The sequence below is a fragment of the Zeus faber genome (assembly GCF_960531495.2).
Source record: "Zeus faber genome assembly, chromosome: 4".
In the NCBI taxonomy this organism is placed as follows: domain Eukaryota; kingdom Metazoa; phylum Chordata; class Actinopteri; order Zeiformes; family Zeidae; genus Zeus; species Zeus faber.
In genome coordinates this window covers 2,092,501-2,110,562 of record NC_137191.1, presented here as the reverse complement: position 1 = coordinate 2,110,562, position 18,062 = coordinate 2,092,501, and the positions used below count along the sequence as shown (strand labels likewise).

Genomic DNA, 18,062 nt, shown 5'->3' with positions numbered 1-18,062 from the left:
TTATTTCTTTTTTTCTTTTTTTTTTTTGTCTCTTTCTTGACTTGCACCTTGTTGTCAACTCCTGCAGCTCCAACCCTGGAATTTCACCCCAGGGGTAATAAAGTGTGAACTCTTACACGGCCTCATAATATTTAACAGCTATGATTATTATAGTTTGCAGTGTCGTTGTCGTCTCTCGTTGCTGTGTTGAAGCAGCTCGTCCAGGAACGAGTGGGTTTCAGGATCCAAAGTTGATGTCATTAACAAATAGGCTTTGAAAAAAAACAACAACGTTATTTCAAAACTCCAAATGAATGGTAAATAATGGTTTGGTAAATGGTGACGTCTCTGGCGTCCTGCCAGGGTTACAAGGCAAAACGCCCAAACCTGTCAGGAACTAAAACACTCCATGGGGCTCCACCGTCACCAGGGGGCAGCAGCACCACCACAATACATTTCAATGGCTCCAGCCTCCCAGCACTGTTTTTACTGACCTGCATGTGGAGGTGGGTGCTGGTGGAGGGGTGGGTGGGCGTTGTGGGTGGGTGTGGGATTATTGGTGTTGAATGGTGGTGGTGTATTGTTTGTTGGGTGGGGGTGGTGGTGGTGGTGGCGGACGGGTGGCTGGAGGCGAGAGGATGGTTGGGTGAGTGGTGGTGTTGGGCGGGTGGAGGACGGATGGCTGGGGGGAAGGTGGTCGGCCATGGATGAATGGGTGAGTGGTGGATGGATGGATGGATGGATGGATGGATGGATGGATGGATGAATGGATGGGTGGATGGTGCGTGGATGGGTGGGTGCAGGACTGTGTCACAACAGTGAAACAGGAAGTGGCGGCCGCAGCAGGAAGTGGAGTCACACCCGTTCAGAGGCGACTTTGACTGCACTGACACAACAAACTCCGAAAAACAGTTCAACTATTTGGTGATTTCCATGGTGATTCTGTGAACTTTGATTTTACAAGAATTTTTATTCTGTTATTTTTATTCTGTACTATACTATCACAAATATGATTTATTGACCTTGTCACACCCATTATTATTATATATTTTTTTTTATCCAAATTTTTTTTAAATTGGTGGCCCTGTGCCTTTTTTGATTTCTGGAGGAACATTACAGGAGAGTGTCTCAGTGCTAGTTTAACATGAAATTTGTGTTTATTTATTGTCAACATAAATAGCAAATTAAACACTTTCAAATTTGTGTTTTCCCTATATACAAAATTAAAAAAAAGATATTCATATTCATATTCATATTCATACATGCATAATGCACACTTCAATCACAGATAATGGCAATAATAATTTGTTTCGTTGCATTGAAGTGATTCACGGTGAACACACAGATACACAGACCAACTCAGGCAGATCTTTAGAGGAAGTGCATTTTCGGTGATTGTTTTACTGCGAACACAGGCACGTTATTACCCTTAAAACCAGAAACAGGATCTAACTTTACATCAAGTAACACTGTTGAGCCGCGCCGAGTGATCCACGAAATGATCAAGCACATAACTTCACCCCGTCACCAAGTGTTGTCCTGCCGCCGTCGGGGATTCAGCCTCTTTTCTTTCTGGTTTTCTGTTTTTAATACTTGAGATGTTGGGAGTGTTTTGTCCTTATCGGGGTCGGTGGAGATGGAAAAACAGGATAATAATGAAAAAGAAGAAGTGATTTTCCAGGACATTTTCCATGACCTGCACATGCATTCATATGACCGACTCGTGTTTTTGTTTTTGTATACAGTATACATACTTATTTCTGGTGTTTAGAGGTTTTTTTTTTGGGAGAACACTGCATATATATTTGTGAATATTTTTGCACATTGAAAACAACATTTTCTTGACACTTCCTTGACTTTTCCACGAGTGGAAGACGACGTTATACAAAATTCCAGGTTTTCCAGGACATGGGTGAACCCCGTCATGGTGTGATATGCTCTGAGGTTATCTCGGGTTCCATCCCCCGAAACGAGCCCGTTTCACGCGCTGGGGAAGGCGTCCACGAGCAAGGCACTAAATCTCCGCCAGCAAGAGTGCGGCAGCAGTGGGATGATCGCGGGGACGTCTTGTTGGTGGAACACACGCTCCGTCGAAACCCCCCCCCCCGAAAAGCTGCGGCGTGACCCCTCTTGTCGTGACCGCGGCGCCCGGACGCCGAGAGGAAGTTTCCCCTTTCGGACAAAACAGAGTCAGGAGCCCGGGGGGGCGTCGGCTCCGCGCCCAGCCACGAGGTGAGGGACGGCGGCGGCAAAAAAGCCCTCTTTGTTTATTGCTTTTTTCACTGTTTGGCGGTTATGCGGCGTGACCACTATTTCTCCACTTCCCTTCCCTGCAACGGCGTCATCTTCCTATTTACACCCAAGACGAGACACGGGGGCCCTTTCTCGCGCAAGGCCCACCGCCGAAAATAACCAGGCGTGGAGGGACTCTGTCTCACAGGGGGGGCCGTTTCGCCAGCGTCCCGGCTGCGCTCCACGGCCCCTCCGCGGCGGTGCGGCCCGCTCAGACCTGGGCGCCTTGGTTGATCACCTTCTTTTTCCGGATGGAGACCAGGTCATAGAAGGGATCCCTGGTGACACACGCCCTGTTCAGAGAAATACACGGACGACAGATTTCGATTGGGTTATGGGGTGCTTCGGTTCTCTGGTGCTTGATCGAAAAGTACCAGGATGACCAGCGACGTCCGGCGACACAAGTCGGCCAACACCGCTCACTACCCTGCTAACCCCTCCCACAATGCGTTGCGCGGCGCCGGCGGCCCTCGACGAAGCGGAAGCGGGCGGCGGAGTTATCCTGGACTTTAAAGCGCTAACGCGGAGCTCTGACCTGATGGCCTCGATCCAGGAGTCCCTCTCATTGGCGCTGGGGGCGCAGATGGTGTAGGACTGGTGCTTTCCCTCCACCACCCGGCCGTCCGTCTCCGTCTTGCAGGCCTTGATCTTCTGGCCGCGGCCCTTGGGGTTGTACAGCTCCAGACAGTACTAGGGGAGAGTCGACGACGAAAAGAGAGGATTTGCACAGAGACACGGTAGGGGACACTATTCACCCCCCTCCAGACACGAGGGGGAAATCCCCTGACTTCCCCATGACTTTAAAACCACCAAATTTCGAATGACTCAATAGCAGTGGGATCAATACGTTGGGTTGCGTGTTTCTTATTGGTATTGACATTTGCAGACAATCTATACGGAGCTCATTGAATTTGGGAAAACAAAGCAAGAAGAACGCGTGAACCACAATCGAAATTCCAAAGGCAAAAAAAAAAAGAAAGTGTATTCAAGCTTCGTGGATGCCCATGCAACGCCGGCACGGTCCTCCAAACCAACCAAAAAAAAAGGTTGCACTTTCTGCTCGTTGACGACACACGATGACGGGCAGAAATCCTGTTTCCTTACGGGTTTTCGGGGGTAGGGCACCTCCCGGACGCACAGGTTCTCCAAGGGAATGATTCCTCTGGGCTCCTTGTCCTGAGGGGAGAGGGGACAAGATGGGGCGGAGTGAAACGTGTGATTGAAAGGGCCAGACCCGCGTCCAAACTGAATTTCTAGCCCCTTCACCCGTTATTATTGACAGGTAAACTACCGAGCGCCCCAACGATGGCGATAACTTGAGGGAATGCCGAAGGGGCGCTGGCGTCACGGTATGTATTTTGCTCCATTCTCACTTCCTCCTTTCTGATGGCCCAAAAATAAATCCGCGCGTGCACGAACAGATGTGCGCCCTTCACCTTTTTTCCGCCGCCGAGAGGCACGAGCGTTAATCTGCGTCCGACCCAAAAGAGCAAAGAGGAAACGCCCCTAAGAACCCAAAGAAAAAGACCCGACTTCACAACAGAAACGAGGGGAAAGAAGCTGAGGCTCTGAAGGAGGAGAGGGGTTCCGGGGTTCGGTTGACAGAGAAAGGTAGGATCTCCACACGGGCGGGGAGGGGAGCGTCGGCGGCTGCAGTCTTACAGCGGTGAAATCAAAGTAGTAGAGGCAGTTGTCGGTCAGGATGAACCACCGTCTCTTCCACGTCTTCACCCGGCCTCCTGAAATAACCAGCGACACGTTTTGTTTTTTTAAAGGTGGAAAGATAAAACAACCAGGGCGCGCCGCGCCGGCCGTGTTTTCAAAGGCGGCCGCGACCCCAGGCACAGGAGCGAGCCCGGGGCCCCCGAGGGGGGAGCAGTAAAAAGAAAAAGGTGTTTACCGAGCTTCAGGAGCCATCCTTCGCGGTCCGGGTTGAAGAAGGTGTGAGTCAGATCGTTCCCGTCGTCCTCTGGGATTTTGAAGGGCTCGGCGCGTATGCTCTCGTACAGTTTCTGGGCGGGGAAAGCGTCGAGATGTTTCAAATAAACCAGAATAATCAGGGCAGACAAGTGCATTGGTGAGCCGGACTTGGCGTCCGCCGCCGAGGCCGGCACGGCCGCCCCCGGTGCCTCTGGACGGGCTTTTCCACCGCGTTATTGATTCCACTCGGATCGAGGCGGCACTTTTTTTTTTTGTGGGGACGGGAAACTGGACAGATGATGTTGATTGGAAGAGGAAACATTTGGCCGTTTCGCATCGTATATTCCCGATGTGCAGAATTAGGAGTTGGTAAAAAAACTAACCAAAAACTCTCAGAGGGACTGCTAAGGACTAAATGCTTCCCCTCTCATTTAAGTTCATGCACATCAGTGGAAAAGTGGAAGTGTCCACCCTTTGGATTGGCCCACCAGCACAGGGCCGGAGACCAAAACATGGCCATGCTTGGGCCTCCCCAACCTGGAGTTATGCACTCGTGCTCGGCCGCGGGAGGCTACGCACCGACAGCAGCTCGGCGGGCAGGTCCCCCCCGTTGTTGATCCCCCGGTTCATGGAGACGAAGCGCTCCAGCGTGGTCTTGTCCTTCACGTTGGGGTTGTGGAGGCTGGTGTTCAACATGATGATGGCAAAGGACAGGATGTAGCACGTGTCTGCACACACACACACACACACACACACACACACACACACAGTAAGAGGAGGACATTTTCACATGCAAAGTGCAAGACGTGCTGAATAAAATGAGATGAAGCAAAGGGCAATGACTGAAGAAGGGAAACGAGAAGGATGGGACATGACAAAATGGCGACGACAGGGAAAGACGTAAATATCAACGTTAAAATGTCGACTTCTAAGGGGGATTGGAAGACAAAGCAAAGGCTGAGGGGGAGAAAGGAAAAGTGCAATGAAGGACAAAGAGAGTTTGAAGACGGAAGAAATAGGAAATGGAGACGAAGAGAGAGACATCTGTGTCGTCAAAGGTACACTCAGACACACACACACACACACACACACACACACACACACACACACACACACGCAGGAAGCAGAAACCCACCGGTTGACTGGAAGACGAGAGCGTTGCAGTCACAGTAGCGCGTAGCGAAGGCCTCCATCATGCGGTCGATCTTCTGAGCTTCTCCGGGCAGACGGAAGCTCCACAGGAACTGCCTGACACGCAGAGAGAGGGAGAGAGAGAGAGAGAGAGGCAGCACACACACGCACACACACACACACACATGCACACACACACACACACACACACACACACACACACACACACACACACATCAGACAGTGGTCCAACACCTGCTCGCACCACTACAATGCAGTAATGTAATTTAGTTGGGCCTTTAATCACACTTCAGGCTTTGGATGGAACATGGAACCGTTGCTCTTTGTGTGTGTGTGTGTGTGTGTGTGTGTGGGGGGGGGGGGCTGGGGGCTGACCTGAGGGCCTGAACAAGGTTCAAGTCTGAGAACTCATGGAGCTCCACAAAGGACTTGAGGGTTTGGAGGTGGAGCTCCTCCCTGGAGGGAGAGAGAGAGAGAGAGAGAGAAAGAGAGGGTAGAGCTCAATGGCGACCAAACTCCGTCAGTGCTTGGATGACGACATTGCGTCCGAGAATGAATCACAATTAAAAAACTAATTCCAGAGTAGTTCCACCAAAGTGCCTGTTTGCGTTGGCGTCAATGACCTCACTCTGCAGATGAATCGATGGTAAGATCGTCGCTAGTTGCATGAGTGTCACACACACACGCATACACACGCACACACACACACAGACACCCACACACACACACACACATACACACACACACACACACACACACCTACCCCCATCACAACCAGGAACCGTCCCCTCCCCTCCCCCGTCATCCTCCTCCTCTTCCTCATCTTCCTCACCTCTCTCCCAGGAATTCTCCGATGGCCGTCTTGTTGAGTCCTTCCTCCTTGTAGAGGAACTCAGCGATGGAGCGAGCTCCACCCTCCAGCAGCTTGTTCTCCACCAGGTAATTCATGCCCTGCGCGCGCACACACACACACGCACACGCACCCACACACACACGGTTCATGATGATTTCCGAACGGAAATCTCATGTTGCGTCTTTCTTTTTTGGAATGAGAATGAGCTCACACACAGCTTCTACATTTGCAATTCCTTAAATGTAATTTCTCTTCCTCTTTCTCACCAGCACAAAATACAAGAGAGAAAAGAGACACGGAAGAACTGGACACAGGCTTGATGCAGTCCAGCTGCACCTACCGCTATTCATGAGCAGAAATCAAAAATATCTATACATTCAGTTCTGTTTTCAACGGAATCCTGAAGTGAATATCTGTTTTATTATTAAATGGAGGTATTTACTCTTTAGGGAACCAGGTCTTATTAAAATGCCATTTAATGTATACTATAACTGTTTATAATTGCCTTAAAAATACTTAAATCTCTTTTCTCAAAAGGGTTTTAATGTACAGGTACATGTTACAATTATCCAGGCTTTTGTGAGACACTCCTAGGAATGAAAGCACACGGTATTATTATTATTATTATTATTATTATTATTATTATTATTACACCTACTTTTTATTATTATTACTACTACTATTTATTATTATTTTTATTATTATTATGATTATTATTATTAAAAAAATAAAAAATAATAATTATAATAATAATTATGATAATAATAATTATAAATATAATAATAACTATAATAATAATAATAATACCAACCACAGAGTGTCCCAGAAACAGTAGTGATATGCAAAGTCAGCCTTCACTCTCCGAGTTAGATTTTATTGGTTTAACAAAGCACACACCAGCAAATGTCAGAGGGCGAAACATCTATTCCTGTTTGTGGAATAGATATTCCACAGCCACACTGAACCACAGCCTGCGCCCCTGCAAGCCCAGCCTGAGACGCCTGCTGGGGCTTCAGGGGCGCGGCTCCTTCCTGGACCTCGCAGCGGACATCTAGGAGCTTCATTTGACACACATCCGCTCACCTTTTTGGGGTTCATGTTGAACTTCTTCTTTCCGCTGGAGAACTGCTTGCCCTTCTCTATGGTCTTGCTGCACAGGGAACAACATTGGACTTGTGTCAGTAAAGGCGTATTACGCGGTGGACCATGGCACTAGCGGTGGAAAAATGCATCAAATTAAATAAAGCGCAGCTCAGGAGGGTTTATGATTTTCGTTTCGCTCATCATGTGACTTTAAAAAGGGTGGGAATTGTATATACTTGTCATGGAATTGCTAATCTAACAATCCAATGCAGCACTAATAAACCAAATATCTATCAAAGGCCACGCCTCCTTTTTGTATTTTTCTCTGTCTTTCAAACGGCACTGACTGCTGTAATGCATTGTTTACGAAAACAGGCGGTGTCGTGAGAGGAGGAGGAGAGAGGGGCGTTCCGGGTCTTTGGTTCGGTCAAAATGAGCCCTACCTCTCCTCCGACGACTCGAAGTTGAGGATGTCCGACATGACGCTGTCGATCTGCATCCTGAGCTTCTGAAAAAGAGGAAAGGTTGGAGAACAGGTTGTAAGTCCTCCGCTTTCTCCACCCGGAACAGCCTCGACGGGGAACGAACTTGGTTTCTTTGGGAGGATTTCAATCCAGTGTCAAGAGCAGGAAATCAATGCAATTGATCGATGCAAATGCTGCCGAACGTGCTTTGTTCAACCGCGTTGTATTTTTGATCATATCCAGGTTTTGTGCTGAATCCTCCGTCAATGTGCATCAACACTTGACGTGTTGGACGTTGACATCTTCCATCCGTTACGACCGCTGCTCTTTGCCGATCCATCTAGATTGCATTCTATTCCGTGCAGCTTACCTGGATGTCGTCCAGAAGGTCTTTCTTGTACATCCTGATGCTGTCGATCTCCAGCTTCTCATCTGCTGTGAAGTCTGAGGACACTGCAACGACAATGAAACGGCAAAATGAAAACACAGGGTCACGTGACTTCCCTGACGTCCACCTGAAACGCTAGGCAACCATTTTGACTGAAGCTGTCATCTCTCTCTCTCTAGATATTTACAGTATCTACTGTATATATATATATATATATATATACAGTATATACAGTATATATGCACTCACTGAGCACTTTATTAGGAACACTATACTGGGCTGGGTCTCCCTTTGCTCTCAAGACAGCCTAAATTCTTCTTGGCATGGATCCAACATCTTGTTGGATTCTGTGGCAGTTCCGCCTGCCACACGCCACCCAAGTGGCGTGTTGAGGGCCCTCCGGCACAGAGCCACAGAAGACGACGGGTTGTAGACACCAGTGTATTGTAGAGAGGAGGCTCGGTGGAACGGGCCAGGAGCAGGTGGAAGATGTCATGACAGGGCTCCTCTCCTGAGTGAGTGTGGGGATGGGGGTTTTAACCTGCCGCTCGTTAGACCAACAGGCATGCAGTCACCCTAACCCAACCACCTGGATCCAGGTCAGGTGCGGCTGCTCAAACCATCCCATCTCCACGCCACACATTGCTTTGAGATTCCGCTCCATGTTGACATGACTCCATCACACAGCTCCTGCAGATTTGTCAGCTGCACATTGATGCTGTGAATCTCCCGTTCTGTCGCATCCCAAAAGCGTCGTATTGGAATCAGATCCCGTGACTGGGAAGGGAGCTGAGGAACATTGGACTCACTGTCCGTTCGTGAAACCAGCTTGAGACGTTGTTTGTTTTGTGCCACGGTTCGTGATCAAGCTAGAAGTAGCCGTACGAAGATGGGCGCGGCCACGAAGGGAGGCACGCGGTCAGCGACAATACTCAAATTGGCGGTGGCGTTCAGGCGATGGTTGCTTGGTATCGACCCAAAGTGTCACAAAAAAAACTTCCCCCACAACGTGACACCACCAGCAGCAGCCTGGACTGTTGACACGAGGCAGGTTGGGTCCATGGATTCATGCTGCTAATGCCACGTTCTGAGCCTCCATCTTTGAGCCTCAGCAGAAATGCAGGCTGATCAGACCAGGCTATGATTGGTCCGGTCCTGTCCAGATTTGGTGAGCCTGTGCCCACTGCAGCCTCAGCTTCCTGTTCTTGGCTGACGGAAGTGGAACCTGACGTGGTTCTGCTGTTGTAGCACGCTACGCCTCGGGGTTCCACGTGTCGTGCCTTCTGGGATGTTTTTTCCCTGCTCACCACAACCGTGGCCTCTCCGTTCCCCGTTGAACCTTCTCGTCAACGAGGCGTTCCCGTCCTCAGAACCGCCGCTCGCTGGATGTTTTCTTGTATCTCGCACCTTTCTGAGTGAACTCCAGAGACGGTTGTGCGTCAAAATCCCAGGAGGTCAGCAGCCACAGAGATGCTCAAACCAGCCCGTCTGGCACCTACCATCACGCCACGGTCGAGAACGCTGAGATCACATTTTTTCCCTGTTCTTATGGCTGCTGTGAACATTAACATTGTCTACATGATGTTATGGCACTGCTGCCAAACGATTGGCTGATTAGATAATGGCATTAGTAAGTATGTGTACAGGTGTTCCTAATTTAGTGTTCAGTGACTGTATATTTCTGTCTTAATTCCATTTTATATATTAATTTATATTATATAATGGGGTTTTTTTCTGGTTCAAATGTGCTTGAATTGAATTGCGTTTTTAAATTGCCAAGCACAATAAGGCATGTGTAAGTAAGGGACAATGTGCCGCCAGCCGGTCATTATCGCGAAATAGATATAATGGTATAATAGATCGCTGATTAAGCCGCTATAGACCAATCAGAATCGATTATTCCACAGACGTTCACCAACAGATGCACCGTTCCTCTACTCGTCCTTCTTGTATCTCTACATTTAACAGTCCCAAACGTTAATTTGATCATTCAAACATCTCCGCTCCACCACACAGGAGCTTGCCTACCTCAAAAGAGTCGCTCCTTCAATGTCCCTTTCATCTCATTTCAGTGATCGATGTTTCCTGATCATTCAGCCTAAATTCCGCTTCACACCGAATACGACAAACCACAACACCAAACAGGAAGCCCATTCATTGCCATAGAGGTTTGGAAACCGCACATGAAAAGCTGTGATACGCTGCGGTGCATTATTTCGGCGTCGGATCGAGGCTCCGGGATGCGTTCAAATTTTCATTCTGTTGCCACAAATTTTGGGATCTTACGCTTTGAAGGGAGGTTACGTCAGTCAAGTTTTTAATTGGAAAAGCGCTTAAAAGTTAGTAAGTCAGTCAAAAACGTGTGTTGTTCTTTTGCATTTTTGTTCGCACTTTGTAAACACTTTATAAAGGGAGTTTTAAACTCTCATCCACGAAGCATGGCAAATGCCCCACTGAGCAAACTACTCTCTGTCGCACTGGAAAAACCAAGCTCCCCCATTTTCCCTGACATACAGTGTGTAGTGATGCAAAATCTGGATGAAGTTCATCCGACAACAACTAGGGTGAACAAAGATCCGACTGTCGGATACGCATTCGTGTGAAGTTAGCTTTGGCTTAACACAAAGCCGCTGTAAAAGTTTGCCACATGCCAACCGAGTGGAAATTCCAGGGCCCTCCAACACAGAGACGCAGGCGATAGGGTTGCAAAGTACTACATTTATCGGCGAGAGTGGGCAAAGCGGAACAAGCCCGGAGCCGAATGACAATATGTCATGACAAGGGCTCCTCTCCTGTGTGTTTGGCAATGGGGGTTTTACCTGTTGCTCGTTGGTTACTCTAACGAGCAACAGGCGTACGGCCACCCTGATCCCGGGCTCAATTGCCTAGACCCAGGACATGCGTGGCGGCTCAAACCACACCACCCCCACGCCACGGCCACGCTACTTAAGAAAGCACTATGGTCTGTGAGCTCACTGAGCAGTAAGAAAGGAACATTTACACACACACACACACACACACACACATATACTGTATATATACAGTTTTCCTTTTATATATATATATATATATATATATATATATATATATATATATATATATATATATATATATATATATGCACTACTCACAAAAAGTTAGGGATATTGGGCTTTCGGGTGAAATTTCAGGATGAACCTAAAATGCACTATAACCTTTACAGGTGAACCTAATTTGACCTTCTCTAAACTTTTGAATGCACATGTCCAACTGTTCAATGTTTCAGTACTTTTTGCAAAACTTGCAGTTCTCTAACAAGGAGCTGAACGGCAAAATTCACCACAGGCGTTTGATCCATGAATCGACCAATACATTTCCTGGTTCAATTAGAATTGGTATTTGAACAGTCCTCTTCATCATGCTGTTCACATTTTGACATCATGAGACCAAGACCACACCTTACAATTGATCAACAGGACCTCGCCTGGCGAGGCTTCAAACAGGATGTTCTCAGAGGGAAGTGGCCACTGAGCTTAGAGTGTCACAGAGTGTCATCAGCAGGTTCCAACAGAGATACAGAGACTGGAAGAGTCACAGAAAGCCATAGAAGTGGACGTCCTTTGGCCACATCCCACACTGATGAGCGCTTCATTGTGAACAGTGCCCTGCGGAGCCGGATGATGATGCCACTCAACTCCAGGCACATTTAAGGGAGGTGAGAGGCATCAAGTGTCACGTCAGACTATTCGAAACCGTTGACATCAGCGTGGTCTGCGTGCTAGACGACCTGCAAGGATACCTGACCACACCACCAGGCACAGGCATCATTGTCTTGCACGGGCCAGGGAGCATTTACGCTGAACGAGGGACCAGTGGCCTCAATGCTGTTCTCTGATGAAAGTCGATTTGCTTTGAGCAGAAATGATGGAGACGTCAAGGAGAGAGCTATGCATCAGCCACTGTTGTCACCAGACGAGCCTTTGGTGGTGGTGGTTACAGTGTGGGCAGGTGTGTCTGGTCAATACAGAACTGCCCTACACTTTGTGAATGGTACAGTGACAAGTCCATACTACCTGAATAACGTCATTAATCCAGTCATTGTGCCCCTGCATGAACAACACAGGCCTCATTTCATCTTCATGTACGACAATGCTCCAGCTCATGGAGGTGGCATCAATAGGGAACGGCTGCTGGAGACTGGGGCACCTCAAATGGAGTGGCCTGCACTTTCTCCAGACCTGAATCCCACAGAAAACCTATGGGATCAGCTGAGTCGCTGTGTAGAGGCTCGTAACTCCGTGCCCCAGTACCTCAATGACCTGAGGGCCCCCTTCAAGAAGAGTGGGGTGCCAGGCCTCAGCAGACAATAAGTCGACTTGTGAACAGCATGAGACGTGGTTGTCAAGCTGTAATTGAAGCTCAAGGGCACATGACAAGTTATTGAGACATTGACATTTTTTGTTGTGATACACCCACCACTGTTGTTGGCTTTTGTTTCAATAAATTGTTTGAGATGAGGAAATCACCATTGCATGCTTCTACTTAAATGTTCTACTTTCATGATATAATATCACTGTAGCGTGAACTTTTTACATTTTCCATAAATTTCACACGAAAGCCAAATATCGTTAACTTTTTGTGAGTAGTGTATATATAAATATATGAAAAAAGAAAATCTCACAAAAACACCATATTTTTGGGAATGTCTAAATTCTGATTGAGTCACACATATTCCTGTCCCACTGCCCTTGAGCAAGGGTATGTATATAAAGACAGATACTGTACATTCGGTCCACTGGATATGCTATCAGTGCTTGAAGTGGGAAAAAACAAGTGCTGGTGTTACACTGTAATCTGTGACCACCGAAATGTGTAACAGCAGAGGTTGCCGTTGCACATTTTCTGCAGGTGCGTTGTCGAGAACACCTCTGTGATTGCTCAAACTGTGTGTTTGTTGTGTTTTTGTCATAATGGCCGCAGGAGGTTAAAAAAAAAACATAAAATGTTTTTTTCAAATTAAGTTTTGGAAAAAAACTGACCGCAGTTTAGGAAATAAACTATGAACAAACATTTTCAAAAAATATGTATATTCAAATATTTATGTCCGATACCTAAGTGCTATTTGCGTGACCTCATCTTAAAGTTCCTTTAAGTTCCTGCAGCTCGATGGCAGCCCACTGCTCCTCGACACGTCAGTTACTAGGATGGTAAAATGCAGAAAAATGCATTTCATTGCCTCAGGACTCGTACTCTGTGCAATGACAATTAGTTGAATCTATTACACTCTAATACTGCACCTGCACAATAAATGAGTTGAACACTCACCAAATGTTTTCCTGGTTATTCACCATCCTCTAACCTTCATATAGGACGAGTGTATTCCTGCCTGGGATCATCGCAGAGGCAGCAGACAACAGGAGAGCGTCCCAGACAGCAGCCGTCGGGGTGCGTGCCGCTCGCACATCTGGGCGCTCACGGACCAGGAGCCACTGCGAGCACTGTACACCGTCATTGTCACCGGACGGGGAACGCTGTGCCTCGACAGCTGATTTATGGAAATGCTGATTTCACGAAGCGGGCGTTGAAATGAATCCCCTCATACGGGCGTCTCAAAGAAGTGACGTTTTCCAGCAGAACTCACCCATTTGGCAACCGCTCGTCGATCGATATCACATGGCGAGACGACGGAATAACGCCGGCGGCTCCCAGCTCCCCGGCAGGCTCTGTCGCTTCGGTAAAAACAAGAAGGCTTCCTCTGCTCCACGCGTCAGCGCCTCGTCCTGTTGTAACACACGACGAGCCTCCACCCAGCCGCCTCCACCCAGCCGCCTCACAGACGTGGTCACGCACAGTGTCGGGTTTGGTTGGGAGGGGGGAGGTTTCCAAAGCAGATCTCCTTCAGGATCTGTTGCGAAACCGAACCGGCTCTAAACATCCTGGAGACCAGGACGTTAATGTTCAGTGTCTTCATGAAAATGTCTCTTTTGCAGAGCTGTCCTTTGTTTGCTGTTTATCGCTGTGTTTGTGTCAAAATCCGTGCCTGGACCATTTTGGTATTTTCGCTTTTCGAGTCGTAAGCCGAGCAAATGTATAAAGAGTGTGTGTTTTAGAATGTGTGTGTGCGCGTGCGTGTGTGTGTGTGTGTGTGCGTGTGAAACATGTGGAAGTTCGGCGTTAGGATGGTGCGTGGCACCACCCAGTGGTTCCTGAGCAGCGTTGCCACCCTGCTTCTCTCAGTAAAACACACCTTTCCAATCATGGCTGATCCGAAACAGGGGGTTCCCAAACCGGGGTCAGGGGCCCCTCCCAGGGGTCTTCGAAGGAATTGCAAGGGTCCACAGCAAACAGACTGACCTCAGTTTTCACGATACTTCGCATCCAACACAATCAGTACTACAGTTAAAATAAAATCTGTACATACTTTTATTTTGAACCGGTGGGGAGCGCCGAGCGACGGGCTCTGTTCTGTCAGGACTTTCAAATGTCACGTTTTGTTTTGATTCAAGAGCTGGTCTTGAGACATTCTGACTGCAGCAGAAAGGTCACTTGGGCCAATGGACGGATAGTGAGGGAGCGAACATCGGAGGGGAGGAGGAGGAGAAGGAGGAGGAGGAGGGGGGGGGGGGAGAGGATGTGGGCGCTGGCTTCCTGTGCGCGCCGCGGCCGAGTGGCGTCGACTTCCCCCTCCGACTCTGCCGCGACGACGAGGAGCGACTGGACGTGAGATGCAGGCGATCAAATGCGTGGTCGTGGGGGACGGGTACGTGGCGGCCTTTTCCGCACTTTTTTTTTATCATGATGCCGATTGTCGCGGGTGAATTTAGTCCCCCGCTTTGCTGCTGTACTTGTTATGATTTCTCTTCGGGTGGCATCTACGGGCTCCTTCAAGAATTGTGAATTGGAGGACGTTTTCGTGAAGTTCCTTTATAAAGGTTATTATATGTTTTTTTTGTGTTTTTTTAAGTTTGGGAAGAAGCCGTTGGGACGTCAGAGCCTTGTGCGTAACCAGTGGAAGTATCACGTATGCATTGTAGGGATACGCCAGTCAATAGCGATACGAATTTCCTCCCTGTCTTTCCAGTACTGAGGTGGCAGCAGGCTGCACTCAACAGCCTTGTTGGAGGAGTTGTTCAAACAGCCTTGTGTCAAAAAAAATGTAGTGGATTGATGAATAAAAAGATCTTAGTTGTTTCAAATGCAACTGACAATTTTTTAATGCATAACCATTTGGCCGAAGTGAGCTGGGGGTTGCCAGGTGTGAACTGCTGCCCCTCAACTGGGAACCCTACAGCACCGACACGTTATCAGCTTCAGACCAGGTCGACGGGGGGAAAGGGGGGGGGGGTAAACCGTTGTCATCGAGATGCTGGAGGGTTTATTTCCCCGATTTCGGCGCAAGCTTTGAACGTTGAACATATTTTGGGGGAAGTGAGGAGCGTTCGGGGTCCAGATTGAATGAAGAGATGTTGACATAGAGGGTGATGGGACGCCAGATAAGACAGATATGAGAGGGAAGGCCTTGATACAGCTTCCTGTTTTCAATACTAATGGAAACTGTGTGAAACACATCAGTTCCTGCGACGCTGTGTTGTCACACACACACACACGCGCACGCGCACACACACACACACACACACGCACACACATGCACACACCCATGTACACACACATACAAACAGTTGTGTGTGCAGAGTTCTACCTTTCCTGACAATATGTCACAATGTGTTAAAAACCCAGAAGTCAAATCTATCCAAACTCTCTCTCTCTCTCTCTCTCTCTCTCTCTCTTTCTCTCGCTCTCTCTCTGCAAATGGCTTGGCCACTTCCTGTTAATCATGTGACCTCCAGACGGTTCCTTTTGCCAGCTCATTCTCCTTTCTCACTCATTTGTTGTTAATTATTTCTCCTCACTTTCTCTCTCTCTCTCTCTCTCTCTCTTTGTTAGAGCCGTGGGAAAAACATGTCTCCTCATCAGCTACACAACCAATGCCTTCCCTGGAGAGTATATCCCTACTGTGTGAGTACCACACGCACACACACACACGCACACACACACACACACACACACACACACACACACACACACACACACACACACACACACACACACACACACTGTTACACTTTCTTTGGACTGTCAGGCTTGTCTGACGTGTTGTGTCTGACAGTGTCGTGCCATTACAGTGGTATTATTATTTTTATTATATATATTTTTTTTACATTTTTAGCGATTATTATTTCATTATTTTATGATTATTGCATTATTATTATTATTATTTTCATTATTTTATCATTTTTATTGATTATTATTATTATTATTATTATTATTATTATTATTATTATTATTATTATTATTATTGTTTTAAATTATTTACTATTTTAATAATAATAATGATAATTATTATTATTATCATTATGTTTATTGTTATTATTGATTATTATTATTATTATTATTATTATTATTATTGTTTTAAATTATTTACTATTTAAATAATAATAATGATAATTATTACTATCATTATGTTTATTGTTATTATTGATTATTATTATTATTATTATTATTATTATTATTATTATTATATTATATTTAACTTTTATTCCTTTTCTTTATTTTCTCTCCCTGATTCATTTCGGTGCATGGTTGGATCACACCATCATAGCTTTGACAACTACTCTGCCAATGTGATGGTGGACAGTAAGCCCGTGAACCTGGGACTGTGGGACACAGCAGGGCAGGAGGACTACGACAGGCTCCGCCCCCTGTCCTACCCACAGACGGTACCGACACGTCCATGGACATTTACATTCAGGCATTTAACACATATGGATTACGACGGTAGTGAAAATAAAGCAGAAAAAATAATAAAAAATAAAATAAAAAATAAAATTAATTGCCTTTTAGCCACAGACTGGAGCGTGCATTTGTTTATCTGTGACATACATTTATGGTCATGTCATTACTTATAAGTACAATTAATTTTTCCGGTCCCGTAGAATAAACACACAACAGGCATAAAGCAGCAGCAACCACAACAGGAATTTCTCAATCCCAATAAACAAAAATATGTTCCTCGTGGCGAGGATGCCAAGGACAGGTCAGGTCGAAAACATGATGTAATACCATTTCTTTCCGTCCAGGACGTGTTCCTCATCTGCTTCTCTCTGGTGAGCCCGGCCTCCTACGAGAACGTCCGAGCCAAGGTGAGTCCGACCGCGTTTAGTCCTAGTTTAGTCCCACCTCACAATGTGGTCTGAGCCATCGGATCTCAACGTGGTCTTGGCTGCGTTTCACACGTGTACTTAGAGCGGTCCACTTGTGGCCGGATCACCAAAGACGCACGTTAGTCCTTTATTTGAAACCGCCTCGGCACGACTCAAGCTTTTCGGCTTTTCCCCGTTTCTCACGGCTCTGTGATTCGACTCTGGTTTTTGAAAGGTTTTGCTCGGCCGCTGCTGGTGTCGGGTGCCTCCCCCGGCGCCCCGCCTGGCCCTCGGCCCTGAGCGGAGGGTGGAAAGGGACTGTGTCACAATAAATTGATCATCACTCTACAAATCTGGTATTTGAAGAGTGATTGCATTTCTTGATCAATGATAGAAAAATAAAGATATATTTTTTAATAACCTCTCAGTATTTACGGAGCAGAACAGAACATATTTTACATTTGATGATGGGTCAACGTGCAACCAGATGAGCCGGTTCCCATGGCAACGTGCCTTCATAGCATCCCTCTTCCAGTGCCGCTGTCCAGAGTGCTGAAACCATTACGGCGGCTCCAGCACCAGCGGCGAGATTTAAGAGTTTGGTGGTGAAACATTGACAACCAGGGTAACATACGGCGCGTGCTGCTGCTTGAAACGGCTTCAAAAAAGTCTTCAATTCGGTTAAATAAAAATCCTACACAATTTGCCTGGAAATGAACATCCATCCATCTATCGTTCTACAGTGAAAAAAT

General features: G+C 47.1%; 2 protein-coding genes across 2 annotated transcripts in view; one reads left to right on the top strand and one right to left on the bottom strand.

Annotated features, from left to right (window-relative positions):
• Nucleotides 1–1,186: 1,186 nt before the first annotated feature.
• cyth4b (cytohesin 4b) lies at nucleotides 1,187–13,872 on the bottom strand. Its single transcript, XM_079999841.1, has 13 exons — nucleotides 13,752–13,872; nucleotides 8,114–8,196; nucleotides 7,723–7,787; nucleotides 7,280–7,346; nucleotides 6,176–6,294; nucleotides 5,719–5,799; nucleotides 5,327–5,439; nucleotides 4,771–4,919; nucleotides 4,172–4,283; nucleotides 3,934–4,010; nucleotides 3,376–3,447; nucleotides 2,807–2,961; nucleotides 1,187–2,564 (listed from the first exon to the last, which is right to left on the bottom strand). The coding sequence occupies exons 1-13, from the start codon at nucleotides 13,753–13,755 to the stop codon at nucleotides 2,483–2,485; spliced, it is 1,179 nt and encodes a 392-aa protein (XP_079855967.1). The 5' UTR covers nucleotides 13,756–13,872; the 3' UTR covers nucleotides 1,187–2,482.
• A 940-nt stretch (nucleotides 13,873–14,812) lies between these two features.
• Nucleotides 14,813–18,062, top strand: part of LOC307229839 (ras-related C3 botulinum toxin substrate 2-like) — a 9,867-nt gene continuing 6,617 nt past the window's right edge. The window contains exons 1-4 of the mRNA XM_079999933.1: nucleotides 14,813–14,870; nucleotides 16,055–16,126; nucleotides 16,770–16,887; nucleotides 17,248–17,310. Coding sequence (XP_079856059.1) covers nucleotides 14,836–14,870; nucleotides 16,055–16,126; nucleotides 16,770–16,887; nucleotides 17,248–17,310 — 288 coding nt within the window. The 5' untranslated portion in view covers nucleotides 14,813–14,835. The remainder of the gene's footprint in view (nucleotides 14,871–16,054; nucleotides 16,127–16,769; nucleotides 16,888–17,247; nucleotides 17,311–18,062) is intronic.